Source organism: Podarcis liolepis, assembly GCF_965112155.1.
Source record: "Podarcis liolepis genome assembly, chromosome: 2".
Classification (NCBI taxonomy): Eukaryota; Metazoa; Chordata; class Lepidosauria; order Squamata; family Lacertidae; genus Podarcis; species Podarcis liolepis.
In genome coordinates, this window is record NC_139555.1 from 118,593,768 (window position 1) to 118,618,329 (window position 24,562).

Sequence of the window (24,562 nt, forward strand, 5' to 3'; positions counted from 1 at the left end):
GGTACCGCTTTATAGCAGGAAGGTAAACGGCGTTTCCGTGTGCTGCGCTGGTGCTGGCTCGCCAGAGCAGCTTCGTCACGCTGGCCACGTGACCCGGAAGTGTCTCCGGACAGCGCTGGCCCCCGGCCTCTTAAGTGAGATGGGCGCACAGCCCTAGAGTCGGACATGACTGGCACGTACGGGCAGGGGTACCTTTACCTTACTCCTAATATGCACAGTTTTGTATGCAGTTTCTCCTAATACAATTCTGTTTTGTTTTCACCAATATACACATTTCAATGCACACTTCACTCTATCCATTTTTGTTCACATTACATGGCTGGAGGACTGCATTGCAAAAATTAGAGAAGCGCAGATTTCAAAGGATGGCTGTTTCGTTTTGCGTGTTTTCCCCCCAGAAAATGCCAATTGCGTAAGATCGCCTTTAAATGCAGACTGAATCAAATTTCTCCACCAACCCCACTGAAGAGCCTTGGCTGCATTGCTTACAGGAAGACAGTGCAAAAGAATAAACTTCCTGCGTTTCATGGACTGGTTAAGATATTACAAAATCCAGGAAACAGGACAGGACACTGAACCCGGTGTCGTTAATTTGTCATAGCCACAAGAAATGCGTGTGTTTGTGTGTTTAGTTTTAAAAGCATCAAGCTTCAAACAAGTTCTCTTTGGCTCCCTTTTCGGATTTGATTAATCACGAAAATAATGCCTACGTTACTGTGATTGACAAAACAGAGTATTTTTAATTTACATGGCAAAAAGTTTCACATTTCTCCTTTGTCAGCTACCCTGCTAAAAATAATAATATTCTGTTTCCATCATTCCACCATGTGGTTATAGAGCTTTGAGCAGAACATAGGCGCCGACTCCATGGGGCTTGAGGGGGCCCGAGCCCCCTCAAAAATTCGTTTGGGGGGGCTCTGCCCCCCCAATAATCTCCGGCGCCCCTCCAGCAGAGCGCCACCGCCGCCCCTCCCCCAGCCCAAAATGCACAGGGTCGGGCTGCATGCCTCCTGCCCTCCCTCCCGAGCAAAAGCTCCACCCAATTTCCTTCGGAGCTGATTAATAGGCGCAGCACGCTCTCCCCTATTCGCTCACGAGGAGGCGCCACTTTATTTGCATATTCATGAGCTTATTTATTATTCATGAGCTTTCCCGGGCCCCCCCAATATTTTTTATAAGTCCGCGTCCCTGGAGCAGAAACTAGCCTACTGAACAAAAGTAAAATGTGCATATAAGGCCCTAAAAATGAAAGAAATTTCCCACCCCAGACATGGAATATCAGTTTAGTAGGTTAATTTTTTGGGGTTTCTTTTTTTTTTCTCTCTCTCTCTACATCCTTCTGTTTTCTGTTTGTCTTCCCTGCAGGAGCAAAACCTTGTGTGTGATGCTGACATCTGTATGTCTAAATGCCCTAAATAATTTGTAGCACGTTTGCCCAATGCTCGCAGCAAAAGAGGGAGGTCTGTGAGCAACACCCGGTGCAGGCCGACGTTGGCACAAAGCTGGAAAGGACAAAATGGCTGCCGAGCGGGCAGCGTCAGCCAACCTCCAGATGGTGGGAGACCAAGTGTTGCAGATAAAAATGGAAGAGGAGGATGAGGAAGAGGAAGATGGACCGGCGAAAGGGCCTTGCGTTATCCGGGCCGGGAGCCTGAGGGACATTTTGGGATGGCCAGGGCCGGAGCAGGTCAAGCGGGAGCTGGACGAAGAGGTGCCTCAGTGCTGGGAAGCCCACGGCCAGGAGCGCCTGAGACTCATCCAGTCGCCTCATTCGGGATGGAGGCCCCCTCAGCAGCCAGAGGAGCTCATCCTGAGGCAACGAGGAGCAAGGAGATGGGAGCAGCAGGTAAAAAGCAGGGAGCCGGGGATCAAACCAAAGAGCTTGCCCACCTGTGAGCAGGTCGGCTGCTTCTGCTGATTTACAGAGCCCTGACCGACCTGGACCGGAAGTGCCTTAAGGACCACCTTATTGTGGTTCCTGAGGTTTGGTTGCCCTTTACTATGTAGTATGACAGGCTGTGTGGCCTGTGGAACTCCCTGCTGGTAGATGCACAGCTATCAACTTTTCCCTTTTCTTGTGAGGAATCCTATTCGGAATAAGGGAATTTCCCTTAAAAAAAAGGGGAAACGTTGACAGCTATGGGTACAGTGGTACCTCGGGTTACATACGCTTCAGGTTACATACGCTTCAGGTTACAGACTCCGCTAACCAGAAATAGTGCTTCAGGTTAAGAACTTTGCTTCAGGATGAGAACAGAAATCGTGCTCCGGCGGCGCAGCAGCAGCAGGAGGCCCCATTAGCTAAAGTGGTGCTTCAGGTTAAGAACACTTTCAGGTTAAGAACAGACCTCCGGAACGAATTAAGTACTTAACCTGAGGTACCACTGTAGATGCACAGCAGGAATCGTTCCTGCTTTTAGACGTTGCCTGTGTCGTTCAAACAAGCCTTTGCAATGTCATTTTTTTAATAATAATTTTTATTAGTTTTCAGTTATAATCCAATAATAGCCTCATTATAACAATACCAAATTATGTCGTACTTTGGTTTTCAAACAGCTTAGTTCTCGAACATTTTGGTTCCCGAACGCCGCAAACCCAGAAGTGACTGTTCCGGTTTGCGAACTATTTTTGGAAGCCGAACGTCCAACGGGGCTTCCACAGCTTCCGGTTTTCTGCAGGAGCTTCCTGCAGCCAATCAGAAGCCGTGCTTTGGTTTCTGAATGTTTCAGAAGTTGAACGGACTTCTGGAACGGATTCCGTTCGACTTCCAAGGTACGACTGTACTAATACCAATCGTTCAAATACCAAATTATATAATTTAAGTGCCCCCCCCACGTGCTAGAATTGATGGTTTGATTATTTTCTTCATTTCTGCATTCCAAAATCTTATTAATTTCAATTACATTTCAGTCAAAATAATAATCCCTTACAACAACTGCAATATTAATAACTTCTATCTATTCATGTTGACACATTAAATTATTTATAGAACTACAATTGAGGCACTCAAACTATATCCTTGTTCCTCCTGCGTGTGGCAATTATTCTGTCCGTGGTGTTTCTTCCTGTCCTTGCAAGACGTTATGTCTATCTTTTCCCGGTTGTTGCTGTTCTCCTTCATGCCTTGGACGGAGCTGATATCCCATTGTTGTTTCAGAGATTTCTCCATAGGCCTTTGCAATGTCAATTTCTTTTTACTAACCAGCATTCATAGATGTTTTTACTGTTGTATTTATTGAATTTCTTAAATTTAATATACAGTGGTAGCTTGGAAGTCGAACGGAATCCGTTCCAAAAGTCCGTTTGACTTCCAAAACAATTGGAAACCAAAGCGCGTCTTCCGAATGGCTGCAGGAAGCTCCTGCAGCCAATCGGAAGCCCTGTCAGACATTCGGGTTCCAAAGAACGTTTGCAAACCACTTCTGGGTTTGCGGCGTTCGGGAACCAAAACGTATGGGGGTTCCTCACCCACTGTAGTAGATAAATGAACACGTAGCATGTGTGAACCAACAGCCCTCTGCCTTTGTTCCCAGGTGCCGGTCCTTTTTGACGAGATGGACGTCCATTCCCCAGAGGCCGACCACACCTTGATGGACAGACGGCGGTATCTCCGCAGGGAGGCCAAGCGGAGGCTGGAGAGGGAAGCCAGCTCACTCGGTAAGGGCTCATTCTGCCCCCGAGACACCAGTCGGGGTCGTGCGTGTATTCTGCGTGCTGAATGTTGCGTCCTGAAAACCTCTGTCGGTCACCACCATTACTGCTTTGCCTGATTGCAGCTTTGGTGGGGGGCGGGGCACATCTATCTGCAGGGCAGGGAAACAGGACCACCGGCAGGCGAGGGAGCAGTTTTTGCATGTTTGCAGGGGGCGGGTGGAGAACTGTGCGCAGCTTTGTATTTGCAGTACATATGCAAATTTCTGAGCTGAAGAAAACACAGAGCGCTGTAACTCTTAACCTTTGTAATGTAGACTTACATTCCAGCAAGGAACACCCCTTAAAAAAGAATTCCCTTTCTCTACACACGCCGTTCTCTCCATCCGGTCAAGCAAAAAAGAGTGATTTCGCTCCAAGGCGACATTTGATCCGTGCAGAATGACTCCTAAGAGGGCACAGAGCAAGATGGTCTGGGAAGAGGGGGGTGGCTTAGGGAGGCTCCTGAGGGTCAGGTCAACATGTCTGCAGGGCCACTTTTGGACTCTGGGCTTGAGCCTCTGCAACTCTGCCTTAGATCAAGGTGGGCCAACATGTGGCCCTTGAGGCCTCATTTGGCGGCCCTCGGCAACATTTGAAGCCTTCAGGCTACCTTGCCAAAGTCAGGTAAGCAAAGCACTGGGCTTGGGAAGGTGGTGTGAGGGCTCTGACAGGGTCCTAGAGTCCTCTTGTCTCCTTCCCAAAGCCTAGCTAGCGCTTTCTCAGTTTATCCGGCTTTGTGAAGGCAGCACAAGGGCTGTGGTGGGGAGCTCACATTTTGGCCTCGGCTCCCTGCCACAATGAGCGACAAGGTAGTTCCATGTCAAGGTACTCTTATAGCCCACTTGGTATAGAAAGTTGGACCTCCCTCTGCCTTAAAGGTAAAGGGACCCCTGACCATTAGGTCCAGTCATGGCCAACTCTGGGGTTGCAGCGCTCATCTTGCTTTATTGGCCGAGGGAGCCGGCGTACAGCTTCTGGGTCATGTGGGCAGCATGACTAAGCCGCTTCTGGCAAACCAGAGCAGCGCACGGAAATGCTGTTTACCTTCCTGCCGGAGCGGTACCTATTTATCTACTTGCACTTTGACGTGCTTTTGAACTGCTAGGTTGGCAGGAGCAGGGACTGGGCAACGGGAGCTCACTCCGTCGTGGGGATCTGAACCGCCGACCTTCTGATCGGCAAGCCCTAGGCTCTGTGGTTTAACCCACAGCGCCACCCGCGTCCCCCCTCTGCCTTAGCTGAACTAAAAAAAAGAGCCGAGGTTCACCCTCTCCCACTTCCCTGTTGGCCACAGCTGGCTCTGCCCTGCCGGTGCCACATTTCCCGAAGATGAGCCGCCGTGGCACCAACTGGTCGTACGCCGAGGTGATTGATCTCCTGGATATCTGGGGGGAGCAGAGGATCCAGCAGGTCCTTCAGAGCAGTCACCGGAACATGGACACCTTCCAGGTCATTGCCAACGAGATGGCCAAGAGGGGCCACGAGAGGACAGCCCAGGAGTGCCGCACCAAGACCAAGACGATGCGCCGGGACTACAAGAAGGTCAAAGAGAACAACTGCTCGGGGGCAGGGCGCCTCACCTGCCCCTTTTACGACCAGCTGGAGCAGATTCTGGATTCCGGAGCGCCCCAACCCGCGGGGCAGGCCCAGAGTTACGGACACCAGGAGGAGTCGGGGGGAGATGATGGACCCCCGTGTGGCCTGGAGGAGGGGGGCCCCCACGAGTCTGAGGACTACCTGGAGCCCCAAGACTTCTTTGACCCCTCTGCCCAGTTCTCCATCGAACTCGTCGATTCGGTGGACTCCACCACCGTGGTGTGCAAAACAGAGGACAACTCTGAGGAGCCGATAAGCACCCCTCGGCCGGCCGCGGGTAAGTGCCCCCTTTTTTTGTGGTTATTTATGAAGACGAGAGGTCAGTTTAACTTTCCTTCTGTCCCCTCCTCCCTCCCTCTCTCTGCACAAAGAGGAATAATTGGGTGCGCAGTGTGGTGACACAATAGAAGTGTGTGGGAAAAGTGTGGATAGAAGTTTTTCTCCGTCTCTCGTCACACGGGAACCCAGAGGGAGACATCCAGCGAAGCAGAATGCTTGGGGTGCTCAGGAGAGACAGAAGAAAGTCCTTCTTTAAATAACAATGATAATAATATTTTATTTATACCCCGCCCATCTGGCTGGGTTTCTCCAGCCACTCTGGGCTGCTCCCAACAGAATATTAAAAACACAACAAAACATCAAACATTAAAAACAGGTTCGCATCTCCACTCCTCCACATGCAGCTGCTGGGTGACCTTGGGCTAGTCACACTATTTTGAAGTGTCTCAGCCCCACTCACCTCACAGAGGTGGGGGAGGAAGGGAAAGGAGATTGTTAGCCGCTTTGAGACACTTTCGGGTAGTGATAAAGCAGGGTATCAAATCCAAACTCTTCCTCTTCTACTCTAAAAATAGGGCTGCCTTCAGATGTCTTCTAAAAGTCAGATAGCTTTTTATTTCCTTGACATCTGATGGGAGGGTTTTCCACAGGATGGGTGCCACCACCAAGAAGGCCCTCTGCCTGGTTCCATGTAACCTCACTTCTTGCAGTGAGGGAACCGCCAGAAGGCCCTTGGAGCTGGACCTCAGTGTCCGGGCTGAGCAATGGGAGTGGAGACGCTCCTTCAGGTATACTGGGCCGAGGCTGTTTAGGGCTTTAAAGGTCAGCACCAACACTTTGAATTGTGCTCGGAAACGTACTGGGAGCCAATGTAGGTCTTTCAGGACTGGTGTTCTATGGTCTCGGTGGCCGCCCCCAGTCACCAGTCTAGCTGCCGCATTCTGGATTAATTGCAGTTTCTGGGTGACCTTCAAAGGTTGCCCCACGTAGAGCGCATTGTAGTAGTCCAAGGGGGAGATAACTAGAGCATGCACCACTCTGGTGAGACAGTCCACAGACAGGTAGGGTCTCAGCCTGCATACCAGATGGAGCTGGTAAACAGCTGCCCTGGACACAGAATTGACCTGCGCCTCCATGGACAACTGTGAGTCCAAAATGACTCCCAGGCTGCTCACCTGGTCCTTCAGGGGCACAGTTTCCCCATTTAGGGCCAGTGAGTCCCCCACACCTGCCCGTCCCCTGTCCTCTAAAAACAGTACCCCTGTCGTGTCAGGATTCAGCCTCAATCTGTTAGCCCCCATCCATCCTCCAACTGCCTCCAGACACTCACACAGGACATTCACAGCCTTCGCTGGTTCCGATTTAAAAGAGAGGTAGAGCTGGGTATCATCCCACTTTACAGTTAAACTGTGGAATTTGCTCCCCCGAGAGGCAGCAATGGCCGCCATCTTGGATGGCTTTAAGAGACAAACTCATGAAGGAGAATACGGCTGGCTGCTACCCCTGATGGTTGTGTTCTGCCACCACTGTTGGAGGCAGTACGTCTCTAAATACCAGTTGCCAGAAACTGCAGAAGGGGAGAGAGTGCAGTGCTGCAAACAGGTTCTTCTTCTGGACTCCCCGTCTTGTCAGCCATGTTAAGAGAAGGATGATGAACTGGGTGGGTCATTGACTCTTCTTATATCCTTATCTCTGAAGTCTTCTTTGTGGTTTCCTTCTGGCCTTCTGCTTTAGTTTTAGCTTCTGAGCCAGTTTCCCAGTTTGTACTTTCCTCCTCCTGTGGGAAACCCAGCCTTGAACTAATTTGAGAGGACGCACAATTTTCAGGTCAATAAGCTCAGCAAATCCTCTAGCTCTTCCTCCCGCTGTTTGGCCCAGCGCTCCATGCATGACCTGGTTAGCCCAGCGTTGCCGTCATCTAAATCCTGCGTTTGGCATATTAAAATTAAATCCAGGCATTCTGCAGCTGCTTGTCTCGGGGAATTATCTCTCCCTCCCAACAGTTGCTCACCACTGTTTTAAGCCACCTAAGTTTAGCGGCTGTAATGGACTGGCCGGACGCAGAGGAATGGTAGGAGGAACCGGCTGGGGAACCCACAGGGGAAGAAGGCTCAGAGCCCAGGGAGTGGTGAGGGGTTGGAGGGAGAAGACTGGGAGGGGGCAGTGCTGGAAGCCAAAGAGGTAACGGGGCTTTGTGAGTGGGGAGAGTCTGTGGCAGAGAGAAGTCTAGAATCAGGCAGAAGCTGAAGCAGGAGAGGAGGAAGGCCAAGAGACAGAGATGGGTCAGGCTGGTGAAGAGGCACGGATGTCTCCCCCTCCTGCTGTAAGAAGCTCCCCTCCAGTTCCCAGAACCAGGAGAGGCATGAAAAGGGCGGAGGGAGAAGTAAGTTTCACGCAGGCATAGTCTCAGATTGCTTGGGGGAAACTCTGGAGAGGAGGGGAGGCAGGGACCTTCAATCTCAGCAACTGCTTAATGGGGCAACACCTGCCAGAGATCAGTTGCTGCTGACACTCCTGTTTTTTCTAATCAAGAGTTAATTCCAACTTGTTTGGTGTGATTTACTGCTGTCAGTGGCCTTTGCTAAGGCTATCAGCAGCCCCAGCATTGCCTCAAAGCGACTCACACCGTTAAAAAATAAAATAACAAAAGCATTATAATCAGATATAAAAAACGGCAATAAACAAAAGCTAAGATTGTCATCTGACAAAATGCTTAAAAGGAATAAGTCCTACCCACGCCGCTTAAAGGATGAGCGGAACAAAGGCCGCTGACATACCTGATGGGGGAAATAAGAATACCTTTGTCTGGTGACTAAAAACAGACAGCAGTGGGGCCAGGTGAGCTTCCGTGGGGAGAGCATTCCACAAACGAGGAGCCACCACTGAAAAGGCCGCTCCCATGTCAACACGTTCCACACCTCCCTCAGTGGCGGGGGAAGATACAGAGCCTCTGATGGTGAACGCAAGGTCTGAGTTGCTTCGGGTGGAAAGAGGCGGTATATTGTGATGCAAAATTATATTTAATGCCCTTCCCTTTGTTTTTTAGAAGCCGATCATTTGCTGAACCCCTTGCCACCTGCCCCGCCCAGTCTCCCTGGCAGCCCAGCCACCACTGGCTCCACAGCAGGTAAGAGGGAATGTGGAATGAATTTTGTATGCCGAATGGTGATGTTTAATGAATGGATTCAGAGTGCTGAATAAATTCTGCAGAACCTCAGGGAGTTGGATGGGACCTTAGAGGTCGCCTAGTCTTTTCCAAGAAGTTGGCATGTTGACTACGTTAAAGATCCACATCCAGAGAGTGGGTTTAATATTAACAGGGTCGGGGAAGCTGTGGCCTTCCAGGTGTTGTTGGACTACAACTCCCATCATCCCCGGCCTCTGAGGGTGATGTGAGTTGGCGCAACATCTTGGAGGGCCACAGGCTCCCCACCCCAGCTCCTTCAAGCGATGCTCATAAGCTTGACCGTCCCCTTCCCAGAATCCCTTGCAGCCTTTCAAAATGCCCTCACTCTGCTTTTGTGTTTCTCCCCCTCCCCGCTTCCCAAATTGCTCCCAGACGTGCACCAGACCCCTTGCCACAGCCCCTTGCCGCCTGGGCCGACGGGCCTCTCGGCCGCCGAACGCCTTGCCAACATCCGGAACCGGCACAAGAAGACCAGGAACGATTTGGCCGCGGAGCTGGCGATGGCAGCGGACCTGCGGATGCAGGCGGCTACTGACAGGATCCTTTCCGCCCTCGACGGCTACGCCAAAGCAGACCTGGAGGACCGCGAGAAGGACAGGGTGGGCACGGAGCAGATCATTGCCATCATGCAACGGCAGACAGAACTTCTGGAGCTGCTCATATGGCAGCGGCAGTCGTCCACTCCAGCGGCCGTGTCCACTGCCCCCTCACGCCAAGCATGGCCGCCACGGACGGCCCAATCCAGCCACCGGCCTGCAGGCCCTTCTTCCTCCCGCCTGGGCGTCCCCAGGCGGCCGTTGACACCCAGGGCCCGTACCAGGAGGAGGCCTCAGAACTACAGCCCTTGACTCTCGCCTTTTGCAATCCCCTACAAGAGCTTGCGGTCGTCTGCTTGCCGTGTTTCATTCTTTAATTCGGTTAATTTCTTGTGAGTTGTTTTCTCTTCCACACACACCCCATGCTTTCCCATTAGGGTTAAAAAGAGAGCGTTGTCAACAAACCGAAGGCTTCGCCGTAACAGCTGTTTGTTTTGCCATTGCCGAAAGCTAACGAAAACCCTATTTTTAAAAATAAAGTATTTTCTTTCTTTTTTAATAAACATCAAGCCCTGGCATCAAGTTAAAAAAGAAAGAAAGCAAAAAGTGAGTCAGCTGGCTGCTGTTTCTGGTGGGGAAATCCTTGGGTGTGTTGTGTGGTTTTTTTCCCCATAACTCAAATTTCATCGACGTTTCTTGGCAACCAGATTGGGCCGAGCCAAATTTATAGGCCTGAAGCCATATAGTAGAAAAAGTGGCTTCAAGAATGGGAAGAGCTGAAGTCTGTCCACATGCACATTTGGGGTTAAGGGGCACTGGTTTATTTACAGCAGGGATCGGGAACTTCTGGCCCTATTGGCTAAATTTGGGCCCGGAAGTTCATTCCTCATAAACAATGGCCGCCTGCCCCACACCTGACATTGTATGTGGGGCAGCTGCCACCGCTACTACAAAGAACCACTTAGGAGTGTAAAATGAACTCTGAGGGGCTTTCATTGAAGGATTAAACTTATGTCCCACTGTTCCTCTACGTATTTTCCACTCAACAACCCTGTCAGGTGGGCTAGGCTGAGAGAGAGCGACTGGCCTACAACTCCTTGCATACTGAGCAGGGGAAAGAAGGGAAAGAAGCGGAGGAATTTTCTGTGGGAAAATAACACGCTGGGGAAATTTATGCCCCGGTGTCCAGTCTCCGCGTGGAGAGATGGCATGAACAGAGACAGTGGAGTGGGCAGGGGGCCACAAGGGACATTGGCAGCCACCAACCTGGCTGCCTTTAAAAGGGGGCTAAACAAAACCATGGCTCCTGGCCACAAAGGCTATGCGCTGCCTCAACAGTTAAGAGGCAACATACACATCTGAATATCAGTTGCTGGAAAGTACTGATCCACTCAGGTCCCGCTTAATAATAAACAACTATCTGACTTTTAGAAGACACCTGAAGGCAGCCCTGTTTAGGGAGGTTTTTAATGTTTGATGGTTTATCGCTTTTTATTATTATTAATATTCTGCTGAGAGCCACCCAGAGTGGCTGGGGAAACCCAGCCAGATGGCGGGGAATAAATAAATAAATTATTATTATTATTAATATTATTATTATTTTGTTTATTGACTTCCCACTGTACTAGACAGCTCCCTGGCCTGATCCACTTCTTATGTTTTTAAAATGTAGATGCAATAATGTGGGAAGGTTGGGGAAGCGCTGCAGAACAAACTGATAAAGGATGATGTGTGGACAGTCCAGTATAAATCCATGCCAATTGCACTATTATTGGCAGGCTGCAGAAAGCACGTAGAATGTGTCAGGTTGCAGAAAGCCCCTGTGATAAAAGAGCAGTCTGTGTAGAATCTAGGTTTCTCCTAAAGCTCAACTGAAATTCCCTCGCTGGTAAGATCTAAGGCTGTGCCTGGGGGCATCAGAGATCAACCTTCGCCCTCTTCTGTCTTAGTTTTTATTGCCTTACAAGTCACCAATAGTTGAGCACCAACATGCCATACACAGTCCTTTATATTTTTAGTTCCCCCCCCCTCCAACCCACCCCTAAGATCCCCAAATCCTACAATATCGCCCATTGGGAATACCGGGGTGGTGGTACAAGGGAAAGGGAATTCTATTTGGGAGAATGCGGATTCGAATTCTTGAGAGTAAATATAAACCAGAGGCAGAAAATCACAGGTTCAAAATCCCTAGCATCTTCCAGGGAGGCAGGAGGAGAACCCCCTACTGAAACTTCTCAGAGAGCGGCTGCCAGTCAGTGTAGACAGTCTTGAGCTAAGTAGACCAATCGTCTGACCCGGGATGCGGCCGCTTCCTCTATCCTAATGAAGGTGAACGTCGGGAGGTTCAGGAGAGACAAAAAGAGGTAATTGGTCACACAGCACAGAGTTCAGCTATGACATCTGCTCCCACAGGAGGCCAGATTTGGACGGCTTTAAAATGGGGTGACACAAATTCATGGAGGACATGTCTAGAGGCTGTCTCTGAACGGCAGCCGGTAGAATGAGTGCTGCTGAAAGCGGGGCGTTTACTTGACCGAGACCCCTTGTCCGTCGGATTTCCTGTGGTACCTTGGTTTTCAAACATAATCCGTTTTGGAAGACAGTTCGAGTTCTGAAACATTTAACCAAAAACTCAAAATCCGACAGCTTGGCTTCAGGATGGGACCTCAGATAGGGACGCGGGTGGTACTGTGGGTTAAACCACAGAGCCTAGGACTTGCTGATCAGAAGGTCGGCGGTTCAAATCCCCGCGATGGGGTGAGCTCCCGTTGCTCAGTCCCTGCTTCTGACAACCGAGCAGTTCGAAAACACGTCAAAGTGCAAGTAGATAAATAGGTACCGCTCCGGCGGGAAGGTAAACGGCATTTCCGTGCATTGCTCTGGTTCGCCAGAAGCGGCTTAGTCATGCTTGCCACATGACCCGGAAGCTGTACGCCGGCTCCCTCGGCCAGTAAAACGAGATGAGCGCCGCAACCCCAGAGTCGTCCACGACTGGACCTAACAGCCAGTGGTCCCTTTACCCTTTACGCCTCAGGATCTTGCACTAAGCAGAAGCTGCATGGCATGTTCGACTTCCAAGGCGTGTTCGAAAACCCAAGCATTTACTTCTGGGTTTATGGCGTTAGAAAACCGAAATGTTTGTCAACGGAGATGTTCAAAAACCGAGCCGCCGATGGATTTCCGGCGGCCCTCCCAGAGGACTCTATGCTTTCTCCCCGCTGTGGGTTCTTGCATGCGCCATGAGGTTTGAGCTGGAGCTGAAGCTCTTCCCGCAGTCCACGCACAGATAGGGCTTCTCCCCTGTGTGGATCCTCTGGTGGCCGATGAGGTGCGACTTCTGGCTGAAGCTCTTCCCGCAGTCGGAGCACTTGAAGGGCCGCACGCCGGTGTGCGTCCTCTCGTGCGTGTTGAGGTTGGAGCTGACGCTGAAGCCTTTGCCGCAGTGCAGGCAGACGTAGGGCTTCTCGCCCGTGTGGGTCCTCTGGTGGCTGGTGAGGTGCTGCTTCTGGCTGAAGCTCTTCCCGCAGTCGGCGCACTTGTACGGCTTGTGCCCCGTGTGGATCCTCTCGTGCGCCACCAGGTCGGAGTTCATGCAGAAGCTCTTCCCGCACACCAAGCACTTGAAGAGCTTCTCCCCCGTGTGGATCCTCTGGTGCCGGTTGAGGTGCGACCTCCCGCTGAAGGTTTTCCCGCAGTCCAGGCACTTGTGCGCCTTCTCGCTGCAGTGCATCCTCTGGTGTCCGTGGAGGTGCGAGCTGCGGCTGAAGATCTTCCCGCACTCGCCGCACGTGAAAGGTTTCTCTCCCGCGTGGGCCCGCCGACGGGCGGCGAGCTGCGAGTTCTGGCTGAAGCTCCTCTCGCAATCCAAGCACTGGTAGGGTTCCTCGCCCGCGTGCCGGGTCAGATCCGAGCGGGCGGCGAAGCTTTTCCCGCAGCGCAGGCACTCAAAGGGCTCGCCCCCGACGTGGCTCCGCAGGTGGCCGGCGAAGGAGTGGCTGCTGCGGAAGCTCTTCCCGCATTTGAAGCACTCGTACGGCTTCCCCCCGGCGTGGCTCCGCAAGTGCCAGGTGAAATGGGAGCTCGTGTCAAAGCTTTCCCCGCAGTGCAGGCAGGGATAGGACTTCTCTCCTGCGTGCGCCGTCCTCTCATGGGCAACCAGCCCAGATCTCGGCGCAAAGATTTTCGAGCACACCGTGCAACTGTGTGGTTTCTCTCCCGCGTGGATCCTCGGGTGGCAAATGTGACCAAGGGTCTTCTCGCCCAGAACGCATGAACGTTCTTCTTCGGGCTGGAGGATCTCCTCCTCTTCACTTCCGCCGAGATCCTCGTCACCTCCCCAAGGAGGAAGGGAGCTGCCTGGTCGTTTTCCGCGGTGGGTCTTCTTTTCTGAGTCGGGCTGATGGGCAGAAATGCCGCCATTCTCCTCGCACCAGGAAAGTCTTTCTCCGGACAAACCCTGCGGTTCCATTTGCTCAGGGGGCCCCAGACATGGCTTCTCTTCCTTCTCCTCTTCCTCATCGTCATGAGCCCAACTGAAACCTGCTGAAACACATAGAACAGGCAAACTAATAATAATTATAATTATAATATTTATCCCCAGCCATTCTGGGCGGCTTTCAACAGAACACTAAAATACAACAACCTATTAAACATTAAAAGCTTCCCTAAACAGGGCTGTCTTCAGATGTCTTCTAAAAGTCTGGTAGTTGTTTTTCTCTTTGACATCTGGTGGGAGGGCGTTCCACAGGGCGGGTGCCACCACCGAGAAGGCCCTCTGCCTGGTTCCCTGTAACTTGGCTTCTTGCAGTGAGGGAACTGCCAGAAGGCCCTCGGCGCTGGACTTCAGTGTCCGGACAGAATGATGGGGGTGGAGACGTTCCTTCAGGTATACTGGACCGAGGCCATTTTATTATTATGATCAGTATTATTATTATTAATTGGGTTTATATACAGCTCTGTACCCGGAGGTCTCAGGGCGGTTCACAGAAAAGATCACAACATATAAGATCAGAATAAAAAAAACACAATAACGCACTCCCATGAAAAGAGCCACATTTTAAAAGGGTATAGGATGTCAAACAGATCAACCAAAGGCCTGGTTAAAAAGGAACATTTTTGCCCGGTGCCTAAAGGTGTATAATGAAGGCAACAGGTGAACTTCCCTGGGGAGAGCATTCCACAGATGGGGAGCCACTGCAGAGAAGGCCCCGTTCTCATGTTGCTACCCTCCGGACCTCTCCAGGAGGAGGCACGCGAAGGAGGGCCTCAGAAGATGATCTCCGGGTCCGGGTAGGTTCATATGGAAAGAGGCGGTCCTTGAGGTATTGCGGTCCTGAGCCGATTAAGGCTTTATAGGTCAAAACCAGCACTTTGAACTGGGCCCGGAAACCAGTGCAGTAGGACCAGGGTTGGTGCAATATGCTCAAACCTAATTGTAGTGGTTCTAGGGGTTGCTCGTGCGTAAGCCGGTGCAAACACCTGGCTGGGTTGCCTGAGTGAACCTTTTCTGTCCGGACAGCCACTCACCCGTGGCTGTCTCAATCGCTGGCAGAATCCGTCAGTGGGCGTTTCTTAAACTTCTTCCAGCAAAGAAGCTCTTTGACGCCTAGTCTCCTCCTACTCTCTCTGCGCGAAAGCCTTCAGCGCAAGGAGGGCGTAGGCAGCAGAGGAGCTCTACTCTCCCCGCTGGTCCCCGGCAAGGAGTCATGGGACCGCCTCGCCGCTTCCCCCATCTGCCCCCCTTCTCCACTGGTGCTACGCTGGTTCTCTTCCCCAGAAGATGGGCTGCCTCTCCCAATCCCGGGACGCTCTCTGGAATCCCTCTGGATTTTGCTCTCTCCCTCCGGCACTGATGGCAGTTCCCTGACACTAATGTTAGGGCATGACCCAAAATTCTTTGCAAGTAGAAAACATGACAAAATCCTGCATCGAGCGCCAATGAAACCCATACTTCCTTATGGACTAGCCACTTGCCGTTGTTATTTAATTTAAACAAAAAGAAAAAAAACAAACACATTATTTAGGTTCACAAATTCTGCACCTCTTTTGGTCCTGTACAGTTCCTCAAAACGGCCTCTCCCTATATGAACCAGCCCAGACCTGGCAGTCTTCATCAGAGGCCCTTCTCTTTGGCCCACCAAAAAGAGGCCACGCAATAACAGGGCTTTTTGGGGAGACATGCCATTAGAAACAACAAAGGAGATTGTGGCAAATATAAACACAATAAAAGCCAAGTATGAAATGTAAAGCCACTGTTATGGAAATGATTCTTTTTCTTAACCGTCTGCATTAGTCTAGCAATACAGTGGTACCTCTAGATATGAACGGGATCTGTTCCGGAGTCCCGTTCGCATCTAGAGGTAAACATAACTAGCGACGCCATGTCTGTGCACGCACGCGTCGCTTTTCGCCGCTTCTGTGCATGCGCGTGGCCTCCTTTTGAGCGTCTGCGTATGCGGCGAAACCCGGAAGTAACACGCTCCATTACTTCCGGGTTGCCGCGGAGCACAACTTGAACGCGCTCAACTCGAAGCGTATTCAACCCGAGGTATGACTGTGTTTAGGGAAAAAAACTGTCAAGAAACATTTAGCAGTTAATGAAGATGCCTGCAGGATTTCTGTTGGATTCAGAAAAGCTGAGCAAATACCACCAAAGGTTTGGCTTCTTGTTGATGTCCCCCCACCCCCCACCCCCAATTTCACAGTCGAGCTTGGTCTTAAAGATTCAGGTGGTCACTAAGGTATCCTGGGCACAAGTTTTTGGGGGATTTGTAAATGAATACAAGGATCTTCAACCTGGCTCAATAGCAGGTAGGCAAGGGGTGCAGATGTTTTAACAGTGGTATCACATATTTCTTGGCCATCTGCTTCTCCCTCCCCACTCAGCAGAAGTCTAGCCACCACATTCTGCGTTAGCTGGAGTTTCCAGACCAGGCCCACTTGGCAAAACCAGGCCCAGATTGTGAAACTGCTCTAGGAACGGGGAAGGGAAATGGGTTTGAGACGTCACAGGTGCCAGCCAATCCATGCTATGCACAGCCCACTTCTACTATAATAAATAATAATTAAAAAATTTTATACCCTGCCCTTCCTGGTTCAAAAACCGGGCTCAGGGCGGCTAACAACAAATTTAAAACCCTTAATTATAAAAGCAGCATAAAATGCAGTATAAAAACATGAATAACAATAACATTCAAAAATCAAAAATCAATTTAGGGGAAATAAGCATTAGATAACCCCCAGGGCTAGCTGGCTGAATTGGTCCTACTTGGGCCAGTGAGGAGGCCAGGGAAGAATTAGTTGTGAGGTCTCAGAGCGGGTGATCTTCATAAAAGGGGGGGGGGGGAGAGATAAAAGATCAGGCTGAATTCAAATTAAAGGCTAGGCAGAATAGCTCTGTCTTACAGGCCTGATGAAAGGAGGTTAAATCCTGAAGGGCCCTAGTCTCATGGGACAGAGCATTCCAGCAGGTCGGAGCCATCACTGAGAAGGCCCTGGCCCTGGTGGAGGATAGTCTGACTTCCTTAGGGCCCGGGACCTCTAAACTATGGTTATTCATGGACCTTAAGGTCCTCTGCGGGGCATACCAGGAGAGGCGGTCCTGTAGATACGAGGCCCTAAGCCATGCTCAACAGTGTTTGAAAAGAGTGGCACAAGGGCATATCCACCACTCAGGCTATGCCAGAAGAGGGACAACACAAAGGAATCCTCACCCGCAGTTTCGGTGCCTTCATCGTCGTCCTCGTCCTCCTCCTCCTCCTGCTTAGGTTCCCTGAAAAGCTGTTTTGCTTCAATACCCAACGGAGCTCCATCTGATTCTGGGTGACTGGCAGACACCTGATGAAGCAGCACCTGAAAGCAGCCGGATTTAAGTTAGAATCCAAAGCCGGACATTGGTCCATCTAGTTCAGTACTGCATGCACTGACCGACAGCAGCTCTCCAGGGTTTCACATGGCCTCTCTCCCAGCCTTACCTGAAAAATGTTGGGGACTGAATAGACACTGTGCCCATGCAAAACAGGTGCTCTACTGCTGAGCTGTGGGCTCCCCTGCAAAGGACTAGGAACGGGCGAAGCTGTGTCATACCAAGGGAGACCATCTAACACAGTGTTGTCTACACTGACTGGCAGCAGTTCTCCACCGTTTCAGGCAGGGGACATTACCTGAAGGCTTAGGATTGAACCTGGGACCTTCTGCACACAAATTACCATACTTTTCGCTCTATAGGACGCACCAGACAATAAGACGCACCTAGTTTAGCGGGGAGGAAACAAGGGGGGGATTCTGAATCCCAGAATCCAGAACAGCAAGAGGGATCTGGCTTCTGGGATAGCCTCTTGCTGTTCTGGCTTCTGGGATTGCCACTGAAGCCTCTCCCGGGCAGCAGGATGAAGGCTCCCCCTGCCCGGAAGAGGCTACGTGCGGGTAAGCTGCCCTCAATACCTTCCCCCATCTCCTGCAAGAACCGCGCGCTCTTTGAAGGGAGTGCGGTTCTTGGGGGCTTTTCTGGGAGGTGGGGGAAGGGACAGTCGCACGCTCTGTCCCTTCCCCCCACTTCCTGCAAGAGCCGCGCGAAGCCTCCGCAGGACAGCGGGGAGCCTTCGTCCCGCTGCCCTACGGAGGCTTCACGGGAGCTATCCAAAAGCCAGGATAGCTAGAGGGAGCACAGCTAAGCCAGAAGCTAGAACAGCGAGACGGAGCGCTGTGCAGCGCTCCCTCTCCCTGTTCTGGCTTCTGGTTTAGCCACGCAGCCTGCATTCGCTCCATAAGACGCACACACATTTCCCCTTACTTTTTAGGAGGGAAAAAGTGTGTCTTATAGAGCGAAAAATACGGTAGATGCCCTACCACCACGCTAAGGTATCACTGGTGTCTCGCTCCCTCCTGATCTCGTCCTCACCTCTTTTCCTTGTCTCTCCTCCGCCTCTTCCCGCCTCAGGAGGAAATCCTCGGCCAGGGCCACTGCCTGGGAGCAGGTCTCCGGTGTGCCTTCCCTGACCCAGCTCTGGATCTCCAGAGGCAGGATGGCCAGGAACTGCTCCAGGATCAGCAGCTCCAGGATCTGCCCCTTGGTGTTCCTCTCCGGCTTCAGCCAGTGCCGGCAAAGTTCCCAGAGTTGCCGGCACGCCTCCCTCGGCCCCTCGGCCTCCCGGTAGAGGAAGGCCCGGAAACACTGGCGGTAGGCCTCTGCCTCCAGGGCATCCGACTCGCAAAAGGCCTCTTCCTTCACTGGCACCCGTTCTCCATCGCAGCTCTCATAGGCTTGCAGAGATGCTCTGTCGACATCTAGTCCAACAAGGAGAGAAGTATTTACAAGTCTTACCATGGTTTTCGAACAGCTTATGTCAGGGGACAGCCATTGGAACAGGGGAGGGAGGCAGGGGGGCCGTTGGGATACAGAGAGCCTCCAAAATTCCTGAGGAGCAGTTCCTCTTCCAGCGGTGGGGAAAGCCACACCTCCGGTGGAGAAGAGAGGGAAGGGGACGGCCAAGCAAGGAAAGGACTCACGGATGCTGCTGAGCAGTGGCGTAGCGTGGGGGGTGCAGGGGGGGCCGGGCGCACCGGGCGCAACATCTGGGGGTTAGGGTTAGGGGGCGCAAATCCACGGGTTAGGGGGCGCAAATTACTTGCCTTGCCCCGGGTGCTGACAACCCACGCTACGCCACTGCTGCTGAGAGCCCCAGCGCCTCACCTAGCCAGGCTGGCCAGGAGGGATGCCTGCCCCTTCCGTAGCCCAGCTTGCGCAGAGGGGTTAAACGCAAGGAGGGGAGGAGGAGGTTTGGGGTGCCGAAGTTCTTACGTTGGGGGAGAAAAGGGAAGGGGCCACTCCTGGATTCTGCAAGTGACTAAGACGGACATGAACTTTGTGGATCTGCACTGTAAACAGTTTGCACAATAAAACCTGTAAAAGACAGGTCGGAGTCCTGCCTGGTTACTCACGAGCAACCACCGCAAGCATCTGACAGCTTAGTTCTCAAACGTTTTGGCTCCTGAGCGCCGCAGCCCTGGAAGTGACTGTTCCAGCTTGTGAACTATTTTTGGAAGCCGAACGTCCGATGGGGCTTCCGATTGGCTGCAGGAGCTTCTTTTTGACTTCCAAGGTACGACTGTATTTGTTAGCTGTTATTCTAGCCCTAATAAGTAGACCCGTACGGCAGACACTTGTTTATCCGAAAACCTGTCAAAACGGAAGTTTCCGGAAAGGGCAGAGAGCGGGCAACCATCGTATCTTGACAATAATGCTGCTCCACAAAACAGGGCATCCACACTAAAAGCCCCGCATCACAGTGGAAAAGGTTTTGGAGACCTTTGGGTGTTGGAAGGGGAAGCTGCCCCACAGATCACAGTGATCTGCTTTGTAGATAAAACAGCAGTGCAGAGGTGGGGCGGGGGGCTGGACTAGATGACCCCTGGGGTCCCTTCCAACTCTACAATAACACCGGTCTTGAAAGACCTACACTGGCTCCCAGTACATTTCCGAGCACAATTCAAAGTTTTGGTGCTGACTTTTAAAGCCTTAAACGGCCTCGGTCCAGTATACCTGAAGGAGCGTCTTCACCCCCATCGCTCTCCCCGGACACTGAGGTCCAGCTCCGAGGGCCTTCTGGCGGTTCCCTCATTGCAAGAAGCCAAGTTACAGGGAACCAGGCATAGGGCCTTCTCGGTAGTGGCACCCGCCCTGTGGAACGCCCTCCCACCAGATGTCAAAGAGAAGAACATTTTTAGAAGACATCTGAAGATAGCCCTGTTTAGGGAAGCTTTTAATGTTTAATAGGTTATTGTATTTTAGTGTTCTGTTGGAAGCCGCTCAGAGTGGCTGGGGAAACCTAGCCAGATGGGTGGGGTATAAATAATAATAATAATAATAATAATAATAATAATAATAATAATAATAATTATTATTATTATTATTAATTTTAAAGACCTTGATCTGGGCACTTACCGGTAGTATACATCTGCTCCGAATCCCCTTTGAGGCCTGGAGCGCACCCCGCCCGTTGCTTTTTCCCAGCCCCCTCAATGGGAGCGTCCGCCTCGTCCCACGGCGCGTCCGGGTTTCCGAGCCTCCCGTCAGAGATCTGCACGACCGTCAAGAATTCGGGCGACCCCCAACCTTCGTCGGGCTCCTGCTTCACCCGGCACTGTATCCCCGCGGACTGGAGCAGGAAGCTCGGAGAGGGCGGCTCCATCATGCTCAACGGCCCTTTCGTCCTGCCAACAAATCGAGAACAGGGCCGTGATGGCAAAGGAAACATTCCAAAATTTGAGGAAGTAGAGAGCTTTGAATCCAAGCTTTGTTTTCCGAAATGTTCAGATTTCTGAAAATTAGTTAGTGACAACCCTACAGCACAATCCTATGCATGTTAGACCTGAAATGTATAAAATTATGATGTGCTGTGTGGAGGTTTCTCCCCTCTCTTGGAGAACAATGGAACCCAACGGGATCAACTGATGAAGCTGAATGGTGAGAAATTCAGGACAAGAAGGAAAGACTTTGAGATTTTTAATGTTTGATGTTTTATCGTGTTTCTCAGAGTGGCAGGGTATAAATAATAAATCGTTGTTGTTGTTACCATTCCTGCGTTGCAGGGGGTTGGATTTGATGAACCTCAGGCTCCCTTCCAGCTCTACTGTTATATGATTCTATGACATCTTTGGGGCGCAGGTGGCACTGTGGGTTAAACCACAGAGCCTAGGACTTGCCGATCAGAAGGTCGGCGGTTTGAATCCTCATGACGGGGTGAGCTCCCGTTGCTCAGTCCCTGCTCCTGCCAACCTAGCAGTTCAAAAGCACCTCAAAGTGCAAGTAGATAAATAGGTTCCGCTCCGGCAAGAAGGTAAACGGCGTTTCCGTGCACTGCTCTGGTTCGCCAGAAGCGGCTTAGTCATGCTGGCCACATGACCCGGAAGCTGTACGCCGTCTCCCTCGGCCAATGAGCAAGATGAGCGCCGCAACCCCAGAATCGCCCGCGACTGGACCTAACGGTCAGGGGTCCCTTTACCTTTACGACCTTTACCTTTACAAAGGAAGTATGCCTACTAGTCAGAATGGCAACGCTGACCCTCCATTCCGAGAGGTAGTGATTGCTTCTGAATAATGGCTCCTGGGAATTTCGGGCAGGAAGAGCTGTGTCCTTGCATTCAGGTCCTCCTTGTTTCCTCCAAGGACTCATCCACACCTCCGCTTGTGCCTAAAAACCATGAGACTGATAATTGCCGGGGGGGGACCCCTTAGAACTGCAGTTGGAAGGAACCCCCGAGGGTCATCTAGTCCAACCCCCTGCAATGCAGGAATCTTTTGCCCAATGTAGGACTCGAACCCATGACCCTGAGATTAAGTTTTCTGTAACAACAACAACAACAATTTATTTATACCCCACCCATCTGGCTGGGTTTCCCAACTCTAGGCGGCTCCCAACAGAATATTAAAAACACGACAAAACATCAAACATTAAGAACTTCCCTAAACAGCGCTGCCTTCAGATGTCTTCTAAAAGTCAGGTAGTTGTTTATTTCCTTGACATCTGGTGGGAGGGCGTTCCACAGGGTGACTGCCACTACCAAGAAAACCCTCTGCTTGGTTCCCTGTAACTTCACTTCTTGCAGGGAGGGAACTGCCAGAAGGCACTCGGAGCTGGACCTCAGTGTCTGGGCTGAATGGGGGTGGAAACGCTCCTTCAGGTATACTGGACTGAGGCCATTTAGGGCAGGGGTCAGCAAACTTTTTTTCAGTCCACTGTCCCTCAGACCTTGTGGGGGGCTGGACTATATTTTGGAGAAAAAAATAATGAACGAATTACTATGCCCCACAAATAACCCAGAGATGCATTTTAAATAAAAGCACACATTCTACTCATGTAAAAACACGTTGATGGTTTAGGGCATTAAAGGTCAGCACCACCACTTTGAATTGGGCTCGGAAACGGACAGGGGGGCCAATGTAGGTCTTTCAGGACCAGTGTTTTATAGTCTTGGTGGTCGCTCCCAGTCACCAGTCTAGCTGCTGCATTCTGGATTAGTTGCAGTTTCCGGGTCACCTTCAAAGGTAGCCCCATGTAGAGCGCATTGCAGTAGTCCAAGCGGGAGATGACTAGAGCAGTGTTTCCCAACCTTTTTTGGGCAAAGGCACACTTGTTTGATGAAAAAAATCTCGAGGCACACCACCATTACAGCCCCGTGACGTCAGCGTGCAGCGTCACGCCGGGAGGGACGCACGAAAGTGAAAGTTTAAATTTTTCCCCTCCCCCTTGCCGGGGAACCTCCAAGCTTTGGGGGGGGGGGGGAGGCAGCAAAGCGAGGGACTGAGGGACGGCGGCAGCGGCTGTTGTGGTGGTGGCGGCGATAGCGGGCGGAGGAGGGGGCGGCGGCGGGGCCGAGGTGGCCGGCGGCGGGGGAGGCGGCGGCGGGTGGAGCAGGAGGGCAGCCGAGGCCGGTGAGGGAGTAGGGTTGCCCGGGGCTTGAGGAGCCGTCGCCGGGAGTTGCTGCTGCTGTCGTTGCTGCTGCTGCCCGGACATGCCGGCCTCCTCCTCGTCCGCTGTCTCGCGCTCCTCCCTTTTGCGCGCGCTGCCCCGCCGCCGCCCCATTGGCCAGGTCCTGTCAGCTGATCCTGTGTTATTTCCTGTGTGTGTGTGTGAGGGGAGAATGGAGAGAGAAACCTCGGCACCACCACCGCGGAGCCGCCCCCGGCTCGACGCGGATCCTCGCCGCCGCCGCCCCGCCTCTCGCCGCCCGACTCGCCCGCCTCCCTCCCACGGCACACCAGCCAACGTCTCACGGCACACTAGTGTGCCGCGGAACACCGGTTGGGAAACACTGGACTAGAGCATGCACCACTCTGGCGAGACAGTCTGCAGGCAGGTAGGGTCTCAGCCTGCGTACCAGATGGAACTGATAAACAGCTGAACTGACCTGTGAGTCCATGGACAGCTGTGAGTCCAGAATGACTCCCAGGCTACGCACCTGGTCCTTCAGGGGCACAGTTACCCCATTCAGGACCAGGGAGCTCCCAATACCTGCCCGCCCCGTCCCCCCAAACAGTACAAATGAGCTTTCCTCACTGAGCTATCCTCACACCTCCACCCTTCCTCCACCTCCTTCATCATTTTAGGCTTGCTCACACATTACACTAAAGGCAGGTACATGTTGCCTCTACACGTTTAAGTGTTTGCATGTAAGAGATCACACGTGTCAATTTGTAGGCTTTAACTGCACTGGTTGCACATACATGTGGATATGTGGACAATACCTGCCATTAGCGTACACAGGTGCACAGATTGTACACTGCTTTAATATAACGTGTGAACGTTATAAACCTGGATCATGCTCCTCCTGCATCAGCTAAAAAGCCCCAGGTTGCATCTTGCAAAGAATGTATAACTGGTTTTTCAAACTTTCATTCATTTCTTTAAATAAAGGGTTCTAAAACGCCAATCAGAACGTTTTCAAATACACGTGCAAAACAATCAACGAGAAATAATCAAATTGACCCGAAACCCAGCACAGCGTTTCAGGACAAGAAGAGCGGATTTTCAAAAGATGGAATGCAAACGTCAGATCAGGGGAATTCAATCCGGGCTGTTCGTTCAAAAAAATCAAAAGGTCTGCAAGGGTTTCTGGAAACCAGGGAGGCTGCAGATCTTCCTCATAAATAACAATACTAATAATAAATTCTCCGGGGGCCCCAAGCCAACACCTCCAGCCTTGCAAATCGCACATCAGCTCCTGCGAAATGCAAAATATAGATCTATAGATATGTGCATAGCTACCTGCCTCCTTCACCGCCTCTGTTGTTCCCGAGTCGCTATTTGGAAAAAGGAAAAAAAAAAGGAAATCCAAAATGCATGCACACACGCAAATACGCCCCCCTCCCCAATGCACACACACAAAAAGAAGGCTGGGCAGGAAGTAACAGCCCCCACTCCTTCCCCAATTTCTGGGCCTCTCTAGGAATCTCAGCTCGGATGTTTAACCCTTCCATTCCTGCTGGACGCGCAGATCCGTGCTGAGCTGCTCAGAGATTGCCACCTTTCCTGTTCCCCCCTTCTGGCAGGGCTCCTGTGCCTTCGGCAGCAGAGTTGCCAGCTTGCTCGCCGCCCCCTGCTCCTGTGCATTTAGCAGATGAGCTGGAGCCAGGTGACAACAGGGTGGCCCAATTTCCTTTCCTTCTTCCCCTGCTCCTTGGCAGACGGGAAGGTTGCCAACTGTTTCTCCCTGCTCCTGTGCATTTAGCAGCTGCCTCGCATTCGATTATTGCAATCGTCGTTGTTTGGTT

At 51.7% G+C, this 24,562-nt stretch overlaps 2 protein-coding genes across 3 annotated transcripts; one reads left to right on the forward strand and one right to left on the reverse strand.

The window, feature by feature from the left end:
* Positions 1-1,434: 1,434 nt before the first annotated feature.
* On the forward strand, positions 1,435-9,901 carry LOC310701539 (uncharacterized protein). Its single transcript, XM_083492595.1, has 5 exons — positions 1,435-1,846; positions 3,534-3,657; positions 4,988-5,566; positions 8,615-8,695; positions 9,128-9,901. The coding sequence occupies exons 1-5, from the start codon at positions 1,517-1,519 to the stop codon at positions 9,601-9,603; spliced, it is 1,590 nt and encodes a 529-aa protein (XP_083348721.1). The 5' UTR covers positions 1,435-1,516; the 3' UTR covers positions 9,604-9,901.
* Positions 9,902-11,229: 1,328 nt separating this feature from the next.
* LOC310701269 (uncharacterized protein) lies at positions 11,230-24,205 on the reverse strand. 2 transcript variants are annotated; one of them, XM_083491919.1, is made up of 5 exons: positions 24,057-24,205; positions 20,234-20,502; positions 18,191-18,576; positions 17,004-17,142; positions 11,230-13,830 (listed from the first exon to the last, which is right to left on the reverse strand). In XM_083491919.1, the coding sequence occupies exons 2-5, from the start codon at positions 20,481-20,483 to the stop codon at positions 12,494-12,496; spliced, it is 2,112 nt and encodes a 703-aa protein (XP_083348045.1). In that variant the 5' UTR covers positions 20,484-20,502; positions 24,057-24,205; the 3' UTR covers positions 11,230-12,493. The 2 variants fall into 2 exon arrangements, with proteins under 2 accessions (XP_083348045.1, XP_083348044.1); XM_083491918.1 differs by having other exon boundaries at positions 11,230-13,833.
* Positions 24,206-24,562: the final 357 nt, after the last annotated feature.